The 25,406-nt window shown below is 36.1% G+C and overlaps 1 protein-coding gene and 1 long non-coding RNA gene across 2 annotated transcripts in view; both read right to left on the reverse strand.

Annotated features, from left to right (window-relative positions):
* The window catches only part of LOC112778199 (2-alkenal reductase (NADP(+)-dependent)-like), an 89,960-nt gene extending 65,030 nt beyond the window's left edge, over window positions 1–24,930 (reverse strand). The window contains exons 1-4 of the mRNA XM_025822549.1: window positions 24,623–24,930; window positions 22,136–22,230; window positions 21,983–21,990; window positions 19,065–19,242 (exon numbers count right to left, since the gene is read on the reverse strand). Of these exons, the coding sequence (XP_025678334.1) occupies window positions 19,065–19,242; window positions 21,983–21,990; window positions 22,136–22,230; window positions 24,623–24,930 (589 nt within the window). The remainder of the gene's footprint in view (window positions 1–19,064; window positions 19,243–21,982; window positions 21,991–22,135; window positions 22,231–24,622) is intronic.
* Window positions 9,288–12,954, reverse strand: LOC140181861 (uncharacterized). The gene is made up of 4 exons (XR_011877479.1): window positions 12,239–12,954; window positions 12,075–12,167; window positions 11,850–11,996; window positions 9,288–9,492 (listed from the first exon to the last, which is right to left on the reverse strand). It is a non-coding gene; the product is annotated as an uncharacterized lncRNA (long non-coding RNA).
* Window positions 24,931–25,406: the final 476 nt, after the last annotated feature.

The raw sequence follows: 25,406 nt of genomic DNA on the forward strand, positions 1-25,406 counted from the left end.
AGTTCCAACATGGGACAACTAAGGGTGGAACACCAAGAGCATTCCATCCTCCTTCATGAAATTAGAGAAGACCAAAGAGCCATGAGGGAGGAGCAACAAAGGCAAGAAAGAGACATAGAGAAACTCAAGAGCACCATTGGTTCTTCAAGAGAAAGAAGACGCCACCCTCACTAAGGTGGACCCATTCCTTAATCTCCTGGTCTATTTATTTTTCTGTTTTTGGTTTTGAACCTGATGTTTTATCTATGTTTTGTGTCTTTATTACATGATCATTAGTATCTTAGTGTCTATGCCTTAAAGCTATGAATGTCCTATGAATCTATCACCGTTCTTAAATAAAAAAATGTTTTTAATTACAAAAGAACAAGAAGTACATGATTTCGAATTCATCCTTGAAATTAGTTTAATTATTTTGATGTGGTGACAATACTTTTTATTTTCTGAATGAATGCTTGAACAGTGCATATTTTTGAAATTGTTGTTTATGAATGTTAAAACTGTTGGCTCTTGAAAGAATGATGGAAAAGGAGAAATGTTATTGATAATCTGAAAAACCATAAAATTGATTCTTGAAGCAAGAAAAAGCAGTGAATACAAAGCTTGCAGAAAAAATGGCGAAAAATAAAAGAAAAAGAAAGAAAAAGAAAAAGCAAGCAGAAAAAGCCAGTAACCCTTTAAACCAAAAGGCAAGGAAAAAATAAAAAGGATCCAAGGCTTTGAGCATTAATGGATAGAAGGGCCTAAAGGAATAAAATCCTGGCCTAAGCGGCTAAACAAAGCTGTCCCTAACCATGTGCTTGTGGCGTGAATGTGTCAAGTAAAAAGCTTGAGATTGAGCGGTTAAAGTCGTGATCCAAAGCAAAAAAAAGTGTGCTTAAGAACCATGGACACCTCTAATTGGGGACTCTAGCAAAGCTGAGTCACAATCTGAAAAGGTTCACTCAGTTATGTGTCTGTGGCATTTATGTATCCGGTGGTAATACTGGAAAATAAAGTGCTTAGGGCCACGGCCAAGACTCATAAAGTAGCTGTGTTCAAGAATCAACATACTAAACTAGGATAATCAATAACATTATCTAAATTCTGAGTTCTTATAGATGCCAATCATTCTGAACTTCAAAAGATAAAGTGAGATGCCAAAACTATTCAGAGGCAAAAAGCTACTAGTCCCGCTCATCTAATTGGAGCTAAGTCTCATTGATATTTTAGAATTTATAGTATATTCTCTTTTTTTTATCCTATTTGATTTTCAGTTGCCTGGGGACAAGCAACAATTTAAGTTTGGTGTTGTGATGAGCGGATAATTTATACGCTTTTTGGCATTGTTTTTAGGTAATTTTTAGTATGATTTAGTTAGTTTTTACTAAGTTTTTATTAGTTTTTAAGCAAAATTCACATTTCTAGACTTTACTATGAGTTTGTTTGTTTTTCTGTGATTTCAGGTATTTTCTGGCTGAAATTGAGGGACCTAAGCAAAATTCTGATTCAGAGGCTGAAAAATGACTACAGATGCTGTTGGATTCTGACCTCCCTACACTCAAAATGAATTTTCTGGAGCTACAGAAACCCAATTGGCACGCTCTCAATTGCATTAGAAAGTAGGCATCCTAGGCTTTCCATCAATATATAATAGTCCATACTTTTCCCGAGTTTTGACGATACAAACTGGCATTTAAACGCAAACTTCCTGCCCTATTCTGGCGTTAAACGCCAAAACTAAGTTACAAGCTGGAGTTAAACGCCCAAACTGGCACCAAAGCTGGCGTTTAACTCCAAGAAAAGTCTCTACATGTGAAAGCTTCAATGCTCAACCCAAGCACACACCAAGTGGGCCCGGAAGTGGATTTCTGCATCATTTACTCATTTTTGTAAACCCTAGTTACTAGTTTAGTATAAAAACTACTTTTAGGGATTTATTTTATATCTTTGGACGTTTAGTCCTTAGACCTACGTCTTTAGACCATCTTTTCATATTGTACACGTTTGGAGGCTGGCTTCACAGCCATGCCTAGACCTTTCACTTATATATTTTCAACGGTGGAGTTTCTACACCCCATAGATTAAGGTGTGGAGCTCTGCTGTTCTTCATGAATTAATGCAAAGTACTATTATTTTTCTATTCAATTCAAGCTTATTCTTATTCCAAGATATTCACTCGCACTTCAACCTGATGAATGTGATGACCCGTGACACTCATCATCATTCTCACCTATGAACGCGTGCCTGACAACCACTTCAGTTCTATCTGCAATAGCTTGAGTGTGTATCTCTTGGCCTCCATTCCGAAAGATTGGAGTCTTCGTGGTATAAGCTAGAATCAATTGGCAGCAGTCTTGAGATCCGGAAAGTCTAAACCTTGTCTGTGGTATTCCGAGTAGGATCTTGGATGGGATGACTGTGACGAGCTTCAAACTCGCGAGTGTTTGGCGTAGTGACAGACGCAAAAGGATCAATGGATCCTATTCCAACATGAGTGAGAACCGACAGATGATTAGCCGTGTGGTGACAGTGCATTTGGACCATTTTCACTGAGAGGACGGATGGTAGCCATTGACAACGGTGATCTCCCAATATACAGCTTGCCATGGAAAGGAGTATGAATGATTGAATGAAGACAGTAGGAAAGCAGAGATTCAGAAGGAGCAAAGCATCTCCATACGCTTATTTGAAATTCTCACAAATGAATTACATAAGTATTTCTATCTTATTTTATTTTTTAATTATATTTTAATTATCAAAACCTCATAATCATTTAAATCTGCCTGACTGAGATTTACAAGATGACCATAGCTTGCTTCAAGCCGACAATCTCCGTGGGATCGACCCTTACTCACGTAAGATTTATTACTTGGACGACCCAGTGCACTTGCTGGTTAGTTGTGCGGAGTTGTGAAAAGGAGTTGAGATTACAATCATGCGTACCAAGTTGTTGGCGCCGTTGAGATCACAATTTCGTGCCCCAGACACTTTGATTCACAGTAGATGGTACAGCCCCAACTCTGTGAATCCAGTCTCGACCCAGTAAAGCATTGTAACTTGCTTTCAATGGCACCACCACAAACACAGTGTTTCGTTCAGATGACCCTACTTTCACCCCCAAAGTAACCAGACCTTTTGCAGGAATAAAAGAGCCACTAAAGTCTGTTACAGCAATATTGGTGGGAACCAAGTCATCAGGATGCTTACCAACCTTCATTAGCATCCTTTCTGGTAAGAGACTTATTACTGCTCCACCATCAATCAAAACTTTATTTACTTTAATCTCACTCAAAGTAGTAGTAATATGGAGTGGGCGGAGATGAGAATTTTGCTTCTTAGTGGGCCTCAGAAAATACCCTGGTTCATCCTCATATTGGATGAAAGAAAAAGCCTCTTCAGCATCCATGTTATAGTCCTCTTCTGTATCACCTTCATACTCACCCAAATACTCAGTTGGAATAATCAAAATAGTTCCAATCATGTCATTATCTCCCTCTTCGAAATATTCTTCATCCAAGTCAACGTCCTTAACTTTGTCAACACTTGGAATTTCGGCTAACACCTTACCTTTATCCAACTTTGCAAGGGATGGAATGCCTTTTGGGCATGTCTCCCCATTATTTTTCAAAAATTGCTGCAGTCTCAGCGTCAAATACAGCATTACATCGAGGACACAAGGATACATCCCGATCTTTGATCTTTTGTTTTACTAAGAAATCTAGTAAGCCATCCCCTGCTCGAGGATATACTGATTGAACTTCCAACTCGAAATCGCCTAGAGCCACATCAAAGTCATAAGACATGCCAACCATATTTACTCCAAAACATGGTTCAACAAAACCAGCATCAGCGTCGAAAAGGATCAACATCAACTTTCATTTCTTTCTTCCTATCATTGAACTTCAAACGCCCTTCCATTATAGCCTCCTGAATTAAGTCCTTAGTCGAATGACTGGTTGCTTGGTGAAATTTACAATAAGGTTTTCCTTTTAAATCTTTCACCGAAAGTAAAGTTCTACCCTCAGGCAGAATTAATTTTTTATCTTTAAGCAACACATCAAAAATCTAATCAGATTTTGAAATATCAAAACTATATTCTTTTTCCGCTCTTTAGTTTTGAATCATTCAACTTTTCATTACTAGGGAGCTTTTTTAGTAAGGAGCAAACATATGGAGGACCTTTCTTAAGTTCAACCAAATCAACCTCTGCCTCGAGATCGAATTCCTCCTCTGAGGACTCCATGGTTACATAAGCAACCTTCTCCTTTCAAGTAAAAGGTTTACTCTTTAACTTATGTTCATTCCTATATTTCTCCTTTTCTTTTTTCATAAGTTCGACCTGATGAACCTTTTCAGCCAAATGGACTAAGTCAGGGATATGCACATTAAGTAGCTTTCGACGCATATAAAATCTTAACCCCATAACTGCTATGTTCACCACTTCACTTTCGGGTAATGACACGTAACATCTACTTCTAGCATTTTTGAAACGTATCATATAATAATCGATGGTTTCACCATCTTCCCGTTTCAAAGCAACTAGATCAGTAACTGCTACATTCAACTCCCCTCGGTAAAATTGAGTATGAAAAGCAGTTTCCAACTGATTTCATGTCGTTATCGAATTTGGTCTGAGATTCGAAAACTAAGTAAATTCATTCTTCGTTAACGAAGAAGGAAAAAACTTCATTTTCAAATTCTCATCGTTGGCTAAATTCCCAATCTCGACCAAATATCGAGCGACATGTTCAGTGATTGACTCTCCAACTTCCCCTGCAAATTTTGTGATTATCTTTGGATTTTTCACCCCTCTTGGCACTTCATCCATTTGTACAACTTGAGGGAAAGCAGACACAAAATGAGGTCGGTTCATAAAACCAACATTCAAACCAACTCGATTGAGCACTTCCTCCACAATCCTTGTGACTTGATAACGTTCACCACCATGATTAGCACGTAATGGGCGAGAACATCATCTGCATTTTGACCACGGGGAATTATCTGAGGATTTTCTCTATTTAAAACATTGTTTTCATTTTGAAATATATTTTAGAATCCTTCATTATTCCCCCTGGCATCATGCCTTTCACCTTCATCATAATCAAGGATTCGAGCAATTCGTTCGACTTGTCTGGCAAGGCGTTCGAATTTCAATTCGTGATCAGCCATCATGGGATTTAGAATTTTGGTCATTTGTTGAGTCAATAGGTTGACTAAATCATGATGACTTTCCTCTACATGTTGTCGAAATACCGCCATGGAATTAGAAGCATTCGATGTAGAGCCAACATTATAATCACGAGAGAACTCGAAATGTTTGTTGTGGGTTTTGAGAATTATTTACTCCATTTATACTCCTGAAAAGAACATGAGGAACAAAACTACTCACAGGTGGAGTATAACCAGGACAAAGGCCATAAGGGGGCTATCCAGTGGTTAATGGAGGCTGGACTGGTGGTAAGTTACCACGTGGATGAATATTATGTCCAACATTTTCAGTTTGTACGCTAGTAACCACCGTACTTTCACTTCCAACCAAACCTTCCGAACGTGATGTCACGTCCGTAGATTGCACAGTTATTGGTATGCTGTCATTGGTGGATGAACCACCATTCACATTTGACAATTCATCAGCCATGTGAATAATCTTTTCACTTCTCAATTTCATACACCAAATGACACCAAAAAATTATTTGACACACTTCAATTTAAAACTGTCCCACTAGGTGTGCCAATTTTTTTTGTCAATTTTTAGCAAATCAATGGTGGTTCGATTCTAATGGTCTGGGAGCGAAACCTACTCCTCTTTTGCAGGTACCAGTTCTATAAGTGCATCAAAGGTTCTCGAATTAGACGAGTATTAAAATAGGAAATAAGTTCGAAAAGTGCAAAAAAAAAATAAAAGAAGTGTAAAAGAAAAGATTTGAAAAGTAAACTGACTGAAATCGAAATGACTTGTACTGAATTATAAAGAAAGCGACTAAAATGCCTTCAATTTGATCCTAGGACTTTGGGCAAGAAACTTAAAAGATACTGAAACATAAATTGAGTGAATAAGTAAAAGAAACTTTGAATGTAAATCTGACAATAAAATTAAAGGATGCTTTGAAGATAAATTTGACAAGAAAAAGAAAGTTTACAGAAATTGTAAATAGAAATTTAAAGGCAATGGAAGGAACCCTACAGAAATCGAACTCGAATGCAGACTTAGAAATTTGCTGGGGATGTGAATGTACTTGAGTGTATTTCTGAAGAAAAGTTTCAACCCCTATTTTTTAAAACTTACTAATATTTATAACCTATGTCTGTAACCGATCATTAATAACACAATGCTGTCTTGTATGCGAATTCTTAGGTAACTGTTCCTGCTCTTTTGCTCATAGATGTTACCCATAAATTCCTCACTCAAAGAAAGCCTTTAACTTCTCTACTTAATGCAATCGTCCGATTCTTTATTCGAACACATGTTTGATTCTTCAATCGACTACTTGTTCAATATACCAAGATGTCTAGGTCGAATCCGTGTCAAATAACTTTTAATAAATACATGTACGTGCATCATTTCGACTTTTGCTTCTTTCTTGACCCTTCATCATTGTTTCGAATCAGCCTATTCTTTCGAAATAATTATTTTGACTAACAATTAGATCATCCATGGTCACTAACCAAGTAATTTTTGTCCAAAGAACCCACTTGACGGCATTATCTCATGACCAATTTGGATGTATATAGGATTATGTGAGAAGTTACAGGTTTGGTTCAAAAGGTTTACAGAATTTGTTTTCAAGAGACTAAAATTGAAATTAAAGAACTAGCATTTACTATTATATTTGGTGGTTAGAAAATAAAATTAAAATTTTAGTTTTAAGATACAAAATTTTGGTTTTTATATTTTTTCTAAAAAATAGAAATAAAAGAGACTAAAATTTCTAAAATTAGAGACTGAAATTTTAACATTTTTTTTGAATATATTCTCACGTAATCTTTTAAATTTTAAATTTAATCTTTAATTTTTATATTTATTTTAAATTAAATATGATACTTAGACATAACTCAATCTAATATATTTTATATTTTTATACAAAAAACAATACAAAAATTTAATTTAATCGTTATCTTTTAGTCTCTGTCTCTCCGTCTCAGTCTTTCATCCAAACTCATTCTAAAAGTTACAATATAGTTTATGACGAGTCAAACCCCAAAATGGTCCCTAAGATTAGCGTCATATACTAAAATCGTCCCTGAGATTCTAATTGTACCAATTATGTCCCTGAGATTGACAAAAGTGTACTATATTAGTCCCAGACCTATTTTCCATTAAAGACATGATGACATGGCTTGATGACGTGGACTGTTAGTGACACGTGTCACTCTACGATTTAGCCACGTGTAATGGAATGATGATGTGTTGACCGGTGACACGTGGCATGCTGATGTGGACGGTTGTGCCACGTGTCACAATGCTATTTGGCTATGTGTCCGTTTTGTGCCACATGTCACAACAGTATTCGTCCACGTGTCATTTGCTATGTCATTATTGTAGATGTATCAAATTAGTCTCTCACTTTTTATTAAGTGACTCATTTTAGTCCCTGAAATTGAATGTCTTACACTAAATTAGTCTTTTCACTAATTTTTTTTCATTTTTTTTAAATTTAAAATTTTTAATATTTTGAATGTACTAATATGGTACTTTTTATCAATCTCAAAGACGTAATTAATACAATTAGAATTTTAGAAATAATTTTAATGTACAATACTAATTTTAAAAATTATTTTAGAGTGTAACTCAGTTTATGACATAATCTTATAAGAGCCATAGAAAATCATTTTTCAGTATAGTGTAATCTTGGGTTCACACTAATCATCACATTTGAAAACATTGAAAACACGAGTAGCCTTCCTCTAGCAAATCGTGCTTAATAATTGTGCAAATTGGTGCCACTTACCCTCGTACCAATAGAAGACTTTTTGCAGTATTTGTTTTGTTGGACATATTTATCCCTTAATGAACACAGTAGTATATATTTGTTATTTGGTTTATTAAATATAAATTTTGGATGGATCCAGTAGCACACAAAAATATATAAAATATATATTTTTATGTTTTTTTTGTTTGAGATATTGACATATAATTTATAATACACAAATTTTTTTAATTTTGTTTTTTTTTATTTTTATTTTGTTAATTATCTTCTTTTTTTTAGTGATATTTTTTTTGACAGAAATAATATTAACATTTATAATTTATTGTTCTATTCAGTATATAGTTACTAAACAAAATAAAAATTTTGTGTCATATTATATTTATATTTTCAGTATTTATGTTTTTTGTTTTTCTGTCTCAATTCATACATAAACCAAACACAGTCTAAAGTAAAACACTTTCTATGCGGCATGGTCAAATCCATGGAGTGCCTCGTGAAAAAAAACTTCCGTAAATTTATCATAATGTGCAAGTTTGTAGTTTGATAGCATCTTTCAACTAATTTAAATGCTTTCGAAAATATCCCTAACTTTTAAAAGCGGTAAACACAAGTATGCTTTTTGATTTACCAATGTTTTTGAAAATTACAAGCGTCTCTTCAAAAGGTTTTATAAAACCAAGAGGCTTAGTTTGATAAAACTTTTATTTTTAAAAATAACTTATAAAAGTTAGCTTTTTAAAAATTATAGGATATGTGTTTAGTAAATTAAATTAAAAATATCTTTTAATAAGTATAAGGAATAACAAGTGTATTTCGTAAACTAATTTTTAAAATTTAAAACTATTATAATAAATAGTAATATAAGAATTAAATTTGAATATTAATTAATATACGAGGTTATATTAGACATTTTAGTTTTGTGATAAACACAAGCTGTAAGACCCAGAATCTTTGAAAAGTCTTGTTATGATCAAGTCTCAAATCTTACAGTTATTTATAGCCTTAATTTCAGAGATCATTTTATTAAAGATAATTAAGGCAAGTTTTGATTTATTGAACTTGAGATAAGTTATGACTATTATCTAATATGATAATTATTGGATTATTTTCTATAATTATATTATAAAGTTGATAGTTATGAAATAATAAGGATTTTATATGATTTGGATTAGATAAGTAATATTTTAAATATTATTACTGCTGTAACACCCTAACTACAAAAGTTCACACTTCCGGCTGCGCGACTCTGATAGCTCGGACATTACAACGACACTTACACTATTTAATACTAAAATATGAGCCTGTTTAAAACTTTAAACCGTAATACCGCTCCCAAAAATACTTTCGTTCGATAACAAACATCCATAAATACCATACAACTTACGAAAGCTCATAAAGAGTACATCCATATATATACACATATATATAAATATAAATAATATTACAAGCATTAGACAATACAACTCCTATCCCTCTTACAGAATATCTCAAGATAAAGGCGAGGGTACAATAAACCATAACTAAAACAATACAGAGCATCTCAACAACAATAAAATAAACTCTTCGTAACTTCTGCGCCCATATCCTGAAAGGGGAAAAATGTAGGGGGGGTGAGAACATCATCCTTGAAAGGGTTCTCAGTAGAGGGTTTTTGGGAATTACTGTAATAGGATACGTGAAGATAACCACACCAGTGATTCATAACCGTCTTATGCCTCTTTTCAAAAACAACGGTTTACAATAGAAGTAAAGTCGGAAATCTTTTCGGAAAGAAGAACCGTTCAATTCTCAAAAACTCAAAAGCCTTTCAAAACGGTTTATCTATGCGGAACCAAAATAGCCTTTCATAATTTTATTCCAAACCAGAAACACAAAACCGAAATCAACCATCAGTTCATCTCTTTCCAACCACGGCCCTAGGTCCAAACAATCCAACCAACAACCAATCACCACAATCCAACAGAGTCCCAGATGCAAACACAGATAGGAAGTTCAAGCACAAACAAACAGTTATTACAAGTAGAACAGTTAGCAATTAATCACATAGGCAAACCAAGTATAATATGCACACCCAACCAATGTCACACAATTGCATATGATGCATGCCTGTCCCTAGTGGCTGATGATATCATCTGTCGGTTACCAAGCCAACCCGACGTGTCCGGTAGCTAACCCGGACACAGTCTCTCTGTTGCGCTTTATTATCATTAGAGGGTATCTGCGCCCTGTCGCCATTAGAGGGTATCTGCGCCCTGTCGCCATTAGAGGGTATCTGCGTGCCCTGTCACCCTTACAACCAGAGAGAAAACACAAGCATACTCGCATACAACATTCATCTCAGCCATCCGGCTTAAATTCACAATTCATTCGATTGCATACATGCATTTATACTCAACCATGGATCACCATCCGGCTCACGGTTCAATCCAGAACCAGCCAATTTATCAATAAATACAGCCCTTCGGCTTAAGTTTATAATTCATAATCAGCCATACGGCTCACAACTCATTCGGCAATCAGCCATAGTTCAATAGCATACACGGCCATTCCGGCTCACAACAAAACAACACTTCCACCATTCAACATCATCAAATTCATAAAACCGGCATTTAAGCCATAAATCACTTTTCTCAAGCCATTTCACTTTGAAATCAAATTTCAACTCTTTTTAGCCTTGGCTTTAAAGATCTCATTTCTCAAATCATCTCAGGCTCATAAGCCAAATTTACTCAAAGTGAGTTCCCTTTTTAAAACAAAGCCACTCTCGGCATTCTCTTTCCAAAACTTCCAAAACCATGGAAAGTTAAAGATTCTTTTTGGGAACATTCAAAATCACCCATCCAACAATGGAATTTTATAACAAAAGTTTCTTGCCAGAGTCCCAAGTCTTTAGGGAAGGTCAACTTATATAAATTCCTTAAAATTCATTGAAACTTTTAAAATCATAGATTCCCGGTTCAAGTAAATAAAACTGAATTTATTATGAAACCGATCATACAAAATCACAAGTTCCAACCCGGTCCAAAAATCAACTCATTTGAAACGGAACCGGTTCATTTGAATCAAACCACTTTCAGGTTTCTTTTTGGAACCCATTTTTCTAACTCTTCCAAAATGCCTCAAACTTGATTACTCAATCAAAAGTCTAAATTCCTTTAAAATCACTAAAAGCTCCTTTTTATATTAAAATCAATATTAGAGCATCATTCTTTCCTTCAGTGATTCAAACTGTACAAATAGTTCGTTTCTAAATAAGCCGAACTCAACGCATAAAGTTCATTAAATAAATTAAGCTTGAAAACATAAATATTCTCTTAATAAATCAATTACTACAATTTCTCAAATCCAACCCTTTTTAAATAACTTTACAAATAAGAGTAGGATTTTGTAGAAATTTCGGCAGCGCCTCCCCTAAAACTTGGACTTTTGCCACCCGGTTCGGGTCCCAACTAAACCGTTTCTCATTCCTTTTCAACAGCTCAAAACCAGAAATCAATTCAAGGCAGCTAAATCCAACAGTCGCCTCAGTGGCATATCTCAAGAAAACCATTTCAAAATCAACTCAATATCAACCGATTTAACTCATTTCCAAAGCTTTAAAGAATTGGTTCAGCAATAAATCATTTATCAAAACCAAATCAATTAAAGCAACACAGGCTGAATTTCAAGAGTATTCTATCTTTCACATCATCAAAATAATCAACTCAATTCAAATCAATCCTCAACGGATTAAACTCAGATTTCAAATATTTAAAGAATCAGCTTCAAAACATTACATCTCACAAAGCCGCACAACTCAGCCAAACCAACATCCATAGACATTCGAGTCAATCAAATAATACATAAGGCCGATACAATCACCAAATACACATTTTCTCACATCGGTATCCATATGTAATAATTCCAACATATAAAAATATAGTTTTTGGAAAGCGCCCCTACCTTAAAACGCAATTCCATAACCCAAACGCCTCATCAAGTCCTTTCCGCCTCAACCCGAACTGACGGCAACCAAAATCTCAGCTCCAAGCCACTTTCGCAACAGTCTCAACAACTCGAATCGCAACATACAACAACCGAAACTTAATCCTATAGAAATCAACGCCACAAACCTCAGTGTATGATAACAGAACGGTAACTAAAAGGCTTTCAAATCTAAACGCTTACCGAACCGAAGAAGGAACGGCTGAACCGAAGCAGCGGCGGTCTCCGAACCGGTTTGGCGGCAGCCCGGCAGCCACCTCAAGCGGCAGCGATGACCTGAACCATATGCAGTGACAGTGAGGTTTCCAGAAACTCAACGGAAAGGGAAACCAACTTAAGACCCTTACCGATAGACTTTTCCGGCGACGGCAAGGGCAGCCAGAAGCTCCGGTGGTGGTTCCGGCGGCCTCAACAACTTCTTCGGCAGCCATACACGACAAGAGACAATCCTGGTTGCAGTTGGTTGGGCAGCGGCGGCTTCTGACGGCCATAGAAGCTCCGGCGGCCAGAACAACGGCACGGCCTCTCCTTCCTTCTTTCACGGTTCCCATGACAGCAACCACCCAACTCCGGTGATGGCGCGCTCGCAGCTACAGCGCCCAGGCACGCCGCGATGTCACAAGGCAGCGTCCCATCCACACCAGCAGCAAGACCCACGACGGTGACCATGGCGAGGCGACTTGGCTGGTCAGTGGCGGCAACGAGGATGCACGGCGGCGGCTGGTTCGCAGCAACAGTGCCCCTGACGGCCAGCCTTCCAGCGCGACTTTTCTCCCCTCGAGTGCATCACAGCGGCGACAACCAGCGTGGACGCAGTGGTGACGATGGCGCGGCGGCTCCAAGCTTGCGACAACCATCACTCGCGGACCAACCCTCTCCTCGGTTCCGCTCTCCCTGGTGACGGCGCAGATGGTGCGGCGGTGGCGGGCTGAACTGGAGCACGATCGGCGGCTCGTGGTGAGTTCCCTCCCCCTGGCCGACACATTCTCACTTCTCTCCATTTTTTGCTTCTGTTCTTTTCTCTTCTGAAGTTGTTGTGTTGCAGGTCTGCTGAAGGGAAGAAGAAAGGGTGGCGGCTGCTAGGCTTGGGAATAAGGGTTTTCCTCATTTGGAAAACTAGGGTTTTTTGTCAAGCTAGGGGTAGTTTAGGTAATTTCAAATAAAAGTAGGGATAATATAGTAATTTCACATAAAATTGGGAATAATATAGTAATTGAAACCCAAATTAAATCCAACACTAATTGTATATAGAAAATACTATTTGATCATCCATTTTTACTAATTACTTTTAATAAAATGTCCAAATCCAAAATTTAGAAATAATATAATTAATTTTTTTCTATTTTTCAAAATAGCAGTATTAATATTTAAAATATTACTTATCTAATCCAAATCATACAAAATTTCTTATTATTTCATAACTATCAACTTTATAATTCAAATATAGAAAATAATCCAATAATTATAAAATTGGATAATAAATCATAACTTGTCTCAAATTCAATAAATCACACTTGCCTTAATTATCTTTAATAAAATGATTTCCGAAATTAAGGCTATAAATAACTATATGATTTGAGACTTGATCATAATAAGACTTTTCAAAAGTTCTGGGTCTTACAACTGCTATTTTGGAAAATGAAGAAATTAAGTATATTATTTCTAATTTTTAGATTTGGGCATTTTATTGAAAATAATTTGTAGAATTGATGAGTAAATAGTATTTTTCTATATACAAATAGTGTTGGATTTAAATTGGGTTTCAATTACTACATTATCCCCAATTTCATTTGAAATTACCAATTTGCCCCTAACCCTAACTTTCAAAATAATGAAACCCTAAAGCCTTCATCCCAGCAGCCGAAACCATGCCTTGTCCCCCCTTTCACCCACGGTTTTCCCCTTCCTCCATGAACAAAGAAACAAAAAACAAAAGAAAGAACGGAGGGCCGCGGAGGGGAAGAGAAAGAGGATTGCGCCGGCGTGCTGGGCTCACTGCCGTCGCAGTCGCCGTCGCGTCTTGCTACGGTCAGCTTCACCGTCGCGTCCTGCCATCCTTGCCACTATGGAGCTGTTCCGATCTGGACTGAGGGAGAGAGATTGAAAGAAGCTGCTGCGCTGCCCAGAACCGCGTCCAACTCGCCGCCGTCTCCGTGGGGCTTGTGTGGCCGCGGTCGCTCTTCGCCGTGGAACCCGTGTCGTCGGCGTTCACCCCACCGCCGGAGCAGAGACGCGTGAAGGAGAGAATGGATCTGAGGGCCGAGCTGAGGTCCAACCACCGCGTCGGAGTCCTTCCGTGTCGCCGCCGCACGCGCTGTGACCTCCAGCCGCGCCGTTGCCAGTCGAGCTTACTCCGCCGCCGTGAAGCCCAGCTGCTGTTAGGAACCTTGTCGTTGCTCATGGGGTGCGCTGGAAAGCCTCTGCCGCCGGAAAACGTCACTGCTGCAGCGTCACTGGAGTTCTGGCCCCCGGAGAGACCTCGCTGCCGCAGTGGTTGTGGTCCACTGTATAGCCGCTGAAACCACCGCCGGTAAGGGTCTTTGCAGTTGGTTCTCATTCCTTCCTGTTCCTGGGACTTATGGTCATGACGTTGTTGTGCAGTCACGGTTATCGTGATCGGAAGTCGTCGCTGCTGCCGCTTGAGGTGGTCGCCGCCGAACCGATTCGGAAGCCGCCACTATTTCGGTTCAGCCGTTCCTCCTTCGGTTCGGTAAGCGTTTCGATCTGAAAGCCCTCTAGTTACTGCTCTATTATATGTTGAGGAGTTGTAGCATTTGTTGTTATGAGAGTTAATCTCGGTTATTATATATTGTGATTAGAGTCGTTGTGGTTGCTGAGAAAATGGTTTGGAGCTGAGATTTTGGTAGCCGGGATTTTGATTGTTGATTTCGGGTCGAGGCGGAAAGGACTCGGTGACGCGTTTGAGTTATGGAATTGCATTTTGAGGTAGGGGCGCTTTCCGAAAACTACAGTTTATTATTGGAATTATTACATATGGATACTGATGTGAGATATGGTGTAATTAGTGATTGTATCTGCCTTATGTATTATTTGATTGACTCGAATGATTATGGATGTTGACTTGGCTGAATTGTTGTGTGGCTTATGAAATGTAATGTTTGAAGTTGATTCTTTAAATATTTGAAATGAGTTTAATCCGTTGAGGATTGGTTTGAATTGAGTCAATTATTTTGATGATGTGAAAGATAGAATACTCTTGAAATTCAGCCTGGGTTGCTTTAATTGCTCTGGTTTTGATAAATGATTTATTGCTGAACCGATTCTTTAAAGCTTTATAAATGAGTTAAATCGGTTGATATTGAGTTGATTTTTGAAATGGTTTCCTTGAGGTATGCCATTGAGGCGACTGTTGGATTTAGCTTGCTTTTGAATTGATTTCTGGTTTTGAGCTGTTGAAAAGGAATGAGAAACGGTTTAGTTGGGACCAGAACCGAGTGGCAAAAGTCCAAGTTTTAGGGGAGGTGCTGCCGAAATTTCCATAAAATCCGAGTCTTTATTGAAATGTTGTCTGGAAAATGATGAGTTAAAGACTTGTACTATTTTATTTGAATTATCGAGAAAAGGATGATTCATGCTTTCGAAATGAATTAATAAAGAGGAAATTATGATTTAGTCTTGCTTCTTAAGAAAGGCATTGTATCTCTTTCAGGGGAAGATTATTTAGATGAAACTTGTGTTTTAAAGCTGTTTGGATGTGAAAAGGGTTTATGCCTTTGAATTTGACTTGGGGTTTCAATTAAAGAAGTTTCAATGGCTTTGAAAGAACCTGAATGTCTATTGACAAGTTTCATTTTGAAATATTTTGAGAAAGGTTTTAAGTGCTCTTTGAATTCTGAATTCTTGCAAGACTAAAACAATTTTGAACAGTTGAAACGTTCTAGAATTTATCATGGGGGTTGAAGTTGGTTTTGCCTAAGTAAAGGAAACGGCTTTGAAAGAAGTAAATGATTACATGACTCAGTTTGGCTTAGATCCTATTTGCTTACTCAAATCAGAAAGCCAATGTTTTAATGATTTTAAATGAATTTGGCGAAATGAGTTATGTTATTCTCCCCTAAAGACTTGGGACTCTGCCGAGAAACTTTTGTTATGAAATCCCATTGTTGTATGGGTGATTTTGAATACTTTGAAATAAATCCTTAACTTGCCATGGTTTTGGAAGTTTTGAAAAGAGAATGCCGAGAGTTGCTTTGTTTTAAAAAGGGAACTCACTTTGAGTAAATTTGGCTTATGAGCCTGAGATGATTTGAGAAACGAGATTTCTAAAGCCAAGGCTGAAAAGAGTTGAAACTTGATTTCAAAGTGAAGCGATTTGAGAAAAAGTGATTTATGGCTTAAATGCCGGTTTTATGAATTTGATGATGTTGGATGGAGGAAGTGCTGTTTTGTTATGGGCCGGAATGGCTGTGTATGATTATGAATATTGGCTGGTTCTGGATTGAACTGGAGCCGGAATGGCTGTGTATGATATTGATTTATGGCTGATTGCCGAATGAGTTATGGGCCGTATGGCTGACTATGAATTATGAATTTAAGCCGGATGGCTAAGATGGATGTTGATCCATGGTTGGGATTGAATGAATATATGCTTGAGATACCTAGGTAGTAGCAAGGGTTGTGGTTCGTCCCACTTGCTCCAGGTCAGAGATTGTGACACCTGGGTAGTAGCGATAGTAGTGGTGATTCCACTCGTTCCAGGTTGAGCTTTTAAACACCCGCCTGGGTAGTAGCCGCAGTAGTGGTTGTTCCACTGGCTCTGGGTTGAGCGGGTAGTAGCAATGGGGTTGTAGCTCAAACCTACTTGCTCCACGAGGGGTGTTTCTGTCCATGGTTAGCTACCAGGACGTGTCGGGTTAGCTATATAACCGACAGATGATATCATCAGCCACTAGGGACAGGCATGCATCATATGCATTTATGTGACATTGTTTGGGTGTGCATATTATACTTGGTTTGCCTATGTGACTAATTGCTAATTGTCCTACTTGCAATAACTGTTTGTTTGTGCTTGCATCTTTCTATTTGTGTTTGCTACTGGGACTCTGTTGGACTGTGGTGATTGGTTGCTGGTTGGATTGTTTGCGCCTAGGGCCGTGGTTGGAATGAGGTGGACCGATGGTTGATTTCGGTTTTTGTGTTTCTGGTTTGGAAAAGTATGAAATGCTAATTTGGTTCAACATGGTTAAACCTTTTTGAAAGGCTTTTTGAGTTTTTGAGAATTGAACGGTTCCTCTTTTAGAAAAGATTTCCGACTTTACCTTTATTGTAAACCGTTATTTTTGAAAAGAGGCATAAGACGGTTATAAATCACTGGTGCGGTTATTTTCACGTATCCTATTACAGTAATTCCCAAAAACCCTCTACTGAGAACCCTTTCGAGGATGATGTTCTCACCCCCCTACATTTTTTCCCTTTCAGGATATGGGTGCAGAAGTTACGAAGAGCTTATTTAATTGTTGTTGTGATGCTCTATATTGTTTTAGTTATGGTTTATTGTACCCTCGCCTTTATCTTGATATAATCTGTAAGAGGGATATGAATTGTATTGGATTATGTTTGTAATATTACTTATATATATGTATGTATATATATGGATGTACTCTTTATGAGTTTTTGTAAGTTGTATGGTATTTATGGATGTACGTTATCGAACGAAAGAATTTTTGGGAGCGGTATTGCGGTTTAAAGTTTCAAACAGGCTCATATTTTAGTATTAAATAGTATAAAAGTCATCGTAATGTCCGAGCTATCAGAGTCGCGCAGCCGGAAGTGTGAGCTTTGGTAGTTAGGGTGTTACACAAGCTAACTTTTAAAAAAAATTCTTAGGCTGTGTTTGTTTTTGAGAATAGGACAAGACAAAACACTGAGAACAAGACATAAATGACAAAGACACAGAATTTAGTATTCTTGTATTCTGTTTGGTGATAAGATAGAATAAATTATGAAAATTTATTTTATTCTCATTTTATAATAATAAAAAATATAATTATAAAAAATTAACAAGAATAATAAAAGAAAAATAAAAAATAAGTTGTGTACTTTATTAGTATCTATGTATCATTTTTGTTAGAATGAACACAAAATATAATAATTTAGTATCTTTAAATATAATGTTTCTATTTATGTTTTATCTATCAAATACAATTTTGTATTTTTGTGTTATTGTCTCATGTCCTGTCACTATAAATAAACACAATATTAAATACTTTTAAAAGTACCTTAACTTTAAAAAATTACAAACACAAATACATACATAAACTTTTTAATTTACCAAAAATAAAACAAAATATTTATGCTTTTGAAAAGTATAAATGTCTCTTAAAAAAAATAAAGTGAAATAGTGGAACCTACAGTATCATTACACATGCTATAAATTAATCTTGAAAATTTATCAGTACTGATAAAATAAAAAGTTATAGAATTAATTACAATTGAATTTTAAAACTTGTGTATGTTCTAAGAGTAAATAAATACTCTTATTATGTGTTATTTATTTTGCCTGATATTAGTTTTTATTTTAGAGTTTAGAATTTTAAGATTTAAATGTGATTTAAAATTTAAAATTTTATTTGACTAATATTTTTAAAATTTAAATTAAAAATAATAACAAGCATATAATAATATGAAAGACAATTAATTTATCATAATAAGAAAGTTGATCTTAAAACACTTTAAAACTTAAAATTTCTCATAAAATTATAACTTTCATCACGTGTAAATTTCACTATATCTTAATTTAAAAATAATTAGACTTTGCACTTTTTCACTTTACTAATATCATTCTTTATATATGGGATTGATCCATCTTCATATATTTATAAATGTATGTTTACGGGACATTCAGTTTAAAGTGTTGGGTGAATATGAAGTTAGATTTTCCATATAATGATTCCAATATACTCTCAAGGACCAATACGATGATGACACATATTTTAGGGGAGAAAAACATGATATTACTCTTCCAATTTTTTTTTCACAGGGCATGATTTACTTTGCTTTAATTAATTAAATAATTAATTAATAATTAATTAAAATGTGTAGCCAATTGTGTAATTTTGTATAGGTAAATATAGCACAAAGTGCTTGGCCATCTCTATAATAGCGAAGTATCCATGCAATAACCATGAGCCATGTAATTAATAAAAAGCTTACCTAGAACCCCAAGATGATAACTGAGTGGAAATTCGGAGGGCTCTAATTTTCTCATTATGGTTCTTTCTTTCATAAAACAGTACTCAGCCCAAGTGAATACTCCAAGAACCAAATCACCTTTCACGAACTTATTGTTACCAGAAGTCACAACTTTTCCAATAACAGGACCATCAATTGCCTGGAAAGTGAATACATCAACACATAACATTTGAAGCCGAGGTAGGGAGAGGCAAAATTAAAGGAGACACTTTGGACATAATAATGATCTTCTTGCAACATATAATTAAGGGCCAATTTAGTAAAATTTTTACTTTTTAAATATAATGATTAGTTTTTTAAAAGATAATTTTTTGAAAAATCTTGCTACTACACATTCAAATTTTTAACTAATTTAGTCTAAATCTAAAAAAAATCAGTTTTATTAGTGAGAGTATGAATATACGTTTTAACTATCCCACTGATGTTAATATTCATTCTTCTTCTTTACTTTTTTTTTTTTTCATTATCGTTTTTTTATTGTTGTTGTTGTATTTTTTTCTTTTCTTCCTCCTCTTCCTATTGATTTTGCAACATCATATGTATTTTTTTTATTTTTTTATTTTTATTCTTATTAACAAAGTAAAACAAGAAGAATCATGAGAAGATAAAACAAAAAAATAAAAAGAAGAAGAATGAAGAAGAGTATGAAGGTTGTAGTAGGCTTAGAGAAGGGGAATTGAATCTATGCCTTTCTTTTAAGTTACTGAAGTGACCCTTTAAAGCAAACTTTGAATTCTGATTCTGTTTGAACTCAGCAGCGGAAATTTATGAGACAATTTATTTTTGTCTCATGAATATCAGAAAACAGAACATAGCAGAGAAGAGAAAAGCTAACACCAGTATGTATCCTGGTTCGATTGCCATGTGCTATGCAACCTAGGTCCAGTCTCCTCCACAACAATGGAAGAATTTCCACTACAGTTAAAAGTATTACATACACCAATTCCACAGGATTGACCCAATCCTTTCACACTCAAGTTCTAACTTAACTTGACATTGGCTATGCTAATACCTAACTCTTCACTCTTAGTGCTAACCCAACTAAGGAAGAGATACCTCACAGGTACAAGATACAAGACATAGACATACCTAAAGAAATCTAAAAATAATTCTAGGCTTTTCTCTCAAGTGTATCTCTCAGCCTTTTTCCGCTCATGGCTTTTACTTGAGCTCTCTCAATATGCCTTTTCTCACAAGAAATTACAGAAAGATAAACATTGAAAAGTACATTACAATCTGTAAAACATGAAGGAGATTGACTTCATCAACAGCCTCTTTGCTATGTGATAAACCAGTTTGCATGTCTCTGATTTAGTTCTTCATTTTTGGCGGAATGCTTCTTTGAAAGAGAGCACTGTCCAAGTAAAGGAACTTCTTCAGAGAACTTCTTCATAGAACAAATCTCAATACTCTGGGTTATCTCTCCTTGGCTTCTGAATGAACAGCAAACCTCTTTTATCTTCTTGCATGTTGCTTGGTTGCTCTTCCTAGGTCAACTTCTTGAGTATTGTGCTTCACCAACCCACGACATCACTTTTTCTTATTAATCCTCAGAGTAAAAACTTTGCTTCTGACTTCCCTTGATTGACCGAAAGCCTCAAGACAGCAAACACAAAAGGATCTTTCAATGGTAAACCAGATCTCAGCCATTGAGAAGTTACTTGGTCCCCAAGTATCACTTGTGACCGTAGATACACAGCAGATTAGGGTAGAAATCAAATTTCCCTTGTATGCCATTTTCGGACTTGTAGAGAGTTGGGAAGAAGAGAATAAGGCAGCTTTCATGTAATAAGAATTGGTTTACCTTTAACCTGTGCTTAAGCTTGATATGGTTTGATTTTTCTTATTTGACCTAAACCCTTCTTGTATAATCTTCTCTTTCTTTCTTCTTTTGTGAGTAGCTTAGGGAAGAAGCTCTCTCTTCTCACTTTTTCTGAGTTCTGACCACAGCAGGCAAAAGTGTACGTTGAGTTGGTGAAAGCAAGTGAAGGAAAATTTGCTTGCTGAATATCAAATCGGGCTTGAGTATACATTCAAGTTCAGCCCATTAGATATCTTGCTTTGATTTTCTTTGGGCTTCCATTTGCTTTATAGCCCGCCAGCCTTGTTTATTGATTTCATTTAGTTTGGGCTGCTAGCTTTTATATTGGGCTGTTGCAATGTTGAGTTTTGGCCTGCAACATATAATAAATAATTAGCAACATACAATTATAAACAATCAATATTTAATTATTTATTTTACCCAATTAAATAATGTTTGTCATCACTAATTAATTTAGTTAATTTCTTAACTCAACAATCTCCCCCTTGATGACAAACATATTTAAGCAATAATCAAAAGGAAATGAATTTTAGTAAGGTTTAGGAACTCCCTTTGATTTTTGTTCTTTGCTTTTATGTTGCTCCCCCTTTGCTTTTCAAGATTAGCTCCCCCTAGATTTATGCTCTTCTCTTCTTTCCTGTTTACATATGCTTATTTGGAACCAAACAAATACTATGTACTAACCAAAGATGCAACAAACATTAATATTTTTAAGTTTTAGCCAAAACAGAGCATTAACTTATCAGGGTCAAAGCAACAACGTATCATAAAGCAAAGTTTTCATCCTCATGCCAAGATAATCACAACAGTTCTCAACATTTGCAAACATTTACAAATCAAGATTATTAAAATCTGCAGCAGTCAAACAAAAAACAAAAAAACAGTGACCAAAATCAACTTTAGTCAATTTGACATTCAGCATTCCATCTATTGATTCACAATTAAGATTAAAAAAAATCACCATTCAGCACATTTAGTAATTCAGAGATCAGAGAGGCTATTACTCCCCCTTTTGTCATCAAGGGTGGATAATAAACAAGATCAATAAAAACATAACCTTAAAACCTGCAAGAAGGTATTAGAACACAGTGCAAAATATCTAAGAAGTTTAAAAGTAATTTGCAGCAGTTGTTAAGGTATTACAGTCATCCAAAAATAAGAAACATAAGTCCTAAGGTAGCAAAATGAACAGAATTCATGAGACAAAAACAGCAATTAGCAGCAGCTTCATGTAGCATCCTAGGCATCCGAAGCATTTCCCTCCGAATCAACTTCTTCATCAACATCAGTGGCAGGGTCTTCATCCTTTTGAAGGTTATCAATGAAAGTCATGAACATAGCCACTCTATCTCTTGACTTACGGAGGAAATTCTCGTGCTTGCTTGCTAGCTTCCTTTGCTCTTTGCTCATAGCAATCAAGTGATTTGATTGGGAGACTGACGATCGATTTTTCTATTGGTAAAGAAATATAAAAATATGATCGCGTTGTAAGTATAGTTTCTAAACCAATAGAAAACTCTTTCGTACAAACGTTTTGGTTGTCACAAGTAACAAACCCCTTTAAAATTGATAACCGAAGTATTTAAACCTCGGGTCGTCTTCTCAAGGAACTACAGGGAGGTATGTTCTTATTAATGGTTATGAGTTTTGTAAATTGGGGGTTTTTGAAAGTAAGAGACAAGTAATTTAAATGACAAATAAAATAAATAAATGATTGTAAAATAAACTCTTGGCAATGTATGAAAATTCGGAAGTCCTATCCTAGTTACTCCTATGAGAATGGAAGTTAATCCCACTTAGTTAACCCTTATGAAAGCAAGGGAAAGTCAAGTGAACTAATTAGTTAGATTCCCAAGTCCTAGCCAACTCCTAAGGAAAGACTAGAGTTAGTGGAATACCAGTCAATTTAGCCGACATAACAACCAATCACGGATAGTTGATAACTCAAGAGCTTCCAGTTAATCAATTAAAGCCAAGAATATAAAAAGCTAAATAAGAATCATAAACTGAAATACCTCAAATTATATTAAATAGAATATTCAAATCTAACATGGAAAGATTCATAAATTAAATTGGAAAAATAAATAAAAGGAACATTGAACCTGTGATGAAGAAGAAATAATCCTAAATCCTAAAACTAAATTCTAAGAGAGAGGAGAGAACCTCTCTCTCTCTAAAAACTATATCTAAAACTAAAAATTATGAATTATGAGCTGATGATTATGAATGGATGCATTCTCCCACTTTATAGCCTCTAATTTGTATTTTCTGGCCCGAGAACTGGGTCAGAAACAACCCAGAATTTGCTGGTTTCGAATTCAAATACGCTGGTTTTTTGCCACTGCGATGCGTCCGCGTAGATCACGCGTTCGCGTCACTTATAGTCAGGAAAACTATGACAAATTATATATCCAATCGAAGCCCCAGATGTTAGCTTTCCAACACAACTAGAACCGCATCATTTGGACCTTTGTAACTAAAGTTATAGCCGTTTGAGTGCAAAGAGGTCAGGCTGACAGCTTTGCAGTTCCTTCAACTTCTTGTATTCCTTCCACTTTTGCATGCTTCCTTTCCATTCTCCAAGTCATTCTTGCCCTGTAATCTCTGAAATCACTTAACGCACATATCAAGGCATCTAATGGTAATAAGAGAGGATTAATATTAGCAAATTAAGACCAAAGAAGCATGTTTTCAATCATAGCACAAAATCAGGAAGGAAAATATAAAACCATGCAATTTATATGAATAAGTGAGTAAAGAGTTGATAAAAACCACTCAAATTAGCACAAGATAAACCATAAAATAGTGGTTTATTAGAGACAAACTCCTGAACAACATCCTTGACAACATTCAACAGGGCAAATTTCTGGCCAGTAGAGATGGAAGTGCCCTCGATGGAAGGAGGAGGAGATTCCTCAGGGATAAAGTCATCATCATCATCATCCAATACCACTCTTTCTGAACGAGTGGGTCCCTTTTACTATTTCACTGAACTACCCCCTTTTAGATATGAATGTATGTTTTCATAATCTTCATTTGACAGGTCAACATCAAAATACTCAAATATGCAAGTTAGAAACATGCCATAAGCTAGTGCTTTATCTTTCTCACTTCTAACAGAATCAAACATGTATCTAGCCATCAAATAGGCAAAAGAAATTTCTGTTTTCGTGATTAGGGCATACAAAACAAGTGTGTCTGTGTAAGAAACCCTTTGATATGAACCACTTTGAGGAAGTAAAATGTGGTTGACAATTCAGTGCAACTGAGCACGTTCATATCCTAGGGCTTTGTGAGTGGGTGTGATGCTATCAATTAAGGAAACATGTTCACAAATGTGAGCCAAAGCATCATGGTAAGAGATACTAACTCCTTCATCCTACTTTACAGACGTATAAGCACACGGCCCAACATCAGTGTACTTTAAAGAATCACTGATTGTTTCATTATTTAAAATAATGTCTCTGTCCTTAACATAAGAATGCACACTTCCTTCATGGTAAGTCATATTTGCAAAAAACTCTTTGACCAGCAGAGGATACACAAGTTTTTTATTTTAAAAAGGTAATTTTAGTCTAAAAATTCCAGATTTTCAACAAAAGGGAAACCTTTCTTTTTCAAAGCAGGTAAATCAGCAAGAAAAGAGGGACACATAGTACGGTACTGAATAACTCTTTGTGAACGCAATGAAACAGACCTTGGCTTAGATTTTGTTGTCTCAGGAATAGATTCTTCAGCAGCAGGGCGCTTGCCCTTGGATGAGCTTGGTTTCGAGGAGCTTGGTTTGGAAGGCATTGCCTTTGGTGGTGGTGTTGGCTTGGCAGAGGTAGGATACCTTGGTGTGGTCTTGGTCCGCACCATGGGATCAGTGCGAGGAGGAGATGTAGGAGGAGAAGGTGAGGGAGTGAAGGTCTGAACTCTTGAACGAGTAGAAGGCTTCGGTTTTGATGGGAGTTTGAGGATCTTTTCACGAGGAGGCCTTTGTGGAATGGTTTTCTTCCTCATGTGGGTGGTTTCTTCATTTTGAGGGAAGAGAAATAATAAAGGTGGTGAAGAAACTAAAAGGTTTGAGGAGAAGTTATGGAGGGAAGAGAGGGAGTGTTGGTAATCGTACCCAAAAAGATTTTCTAAAACCATGCAACTTCATCACCATCTGATTTGACTTGAAAATACATGACCTCATAAAAAGAAAGATTTTATTTGATTTTAAAATAAAAAAGAAAATTAATTTTAAATTTTAAAAATCCCCTTTTAAAAATTAAATCAACCTGAAAGCTTTTTTGGACAAGAAACCGAAACACACAAGCTAACAAAAAACAAATATTAAAAAATGTAACATTCATATTGGGCTCAGAGGTGGTTTGAATTAATGAAACACATAGGACCACCCATGATCTGATTTTTGAGGTTGGCCCATATCAACTTTCACTTGCAATAAGTCCAGAACACGCTGATTGAAGGGAAGGTTCTTCACATGCCCA

The sequence above is a fragment of the Arachis hypogaea genome, chromosome 19 (assembly GCF_003086295.3).
Source record: "Arachis hypogaea cultivar Tifrunner chromosome 19, arahy.Tifrunner.gnm2.J5K5, whole genome shotgun sequence".
Taxonomy (NCBI): Eukaryota; Viridiplantae; Streptophyta; class Magnoliopsida; order Fabales; family Fabaceae; genus Arachis; species Arachis hypogaea.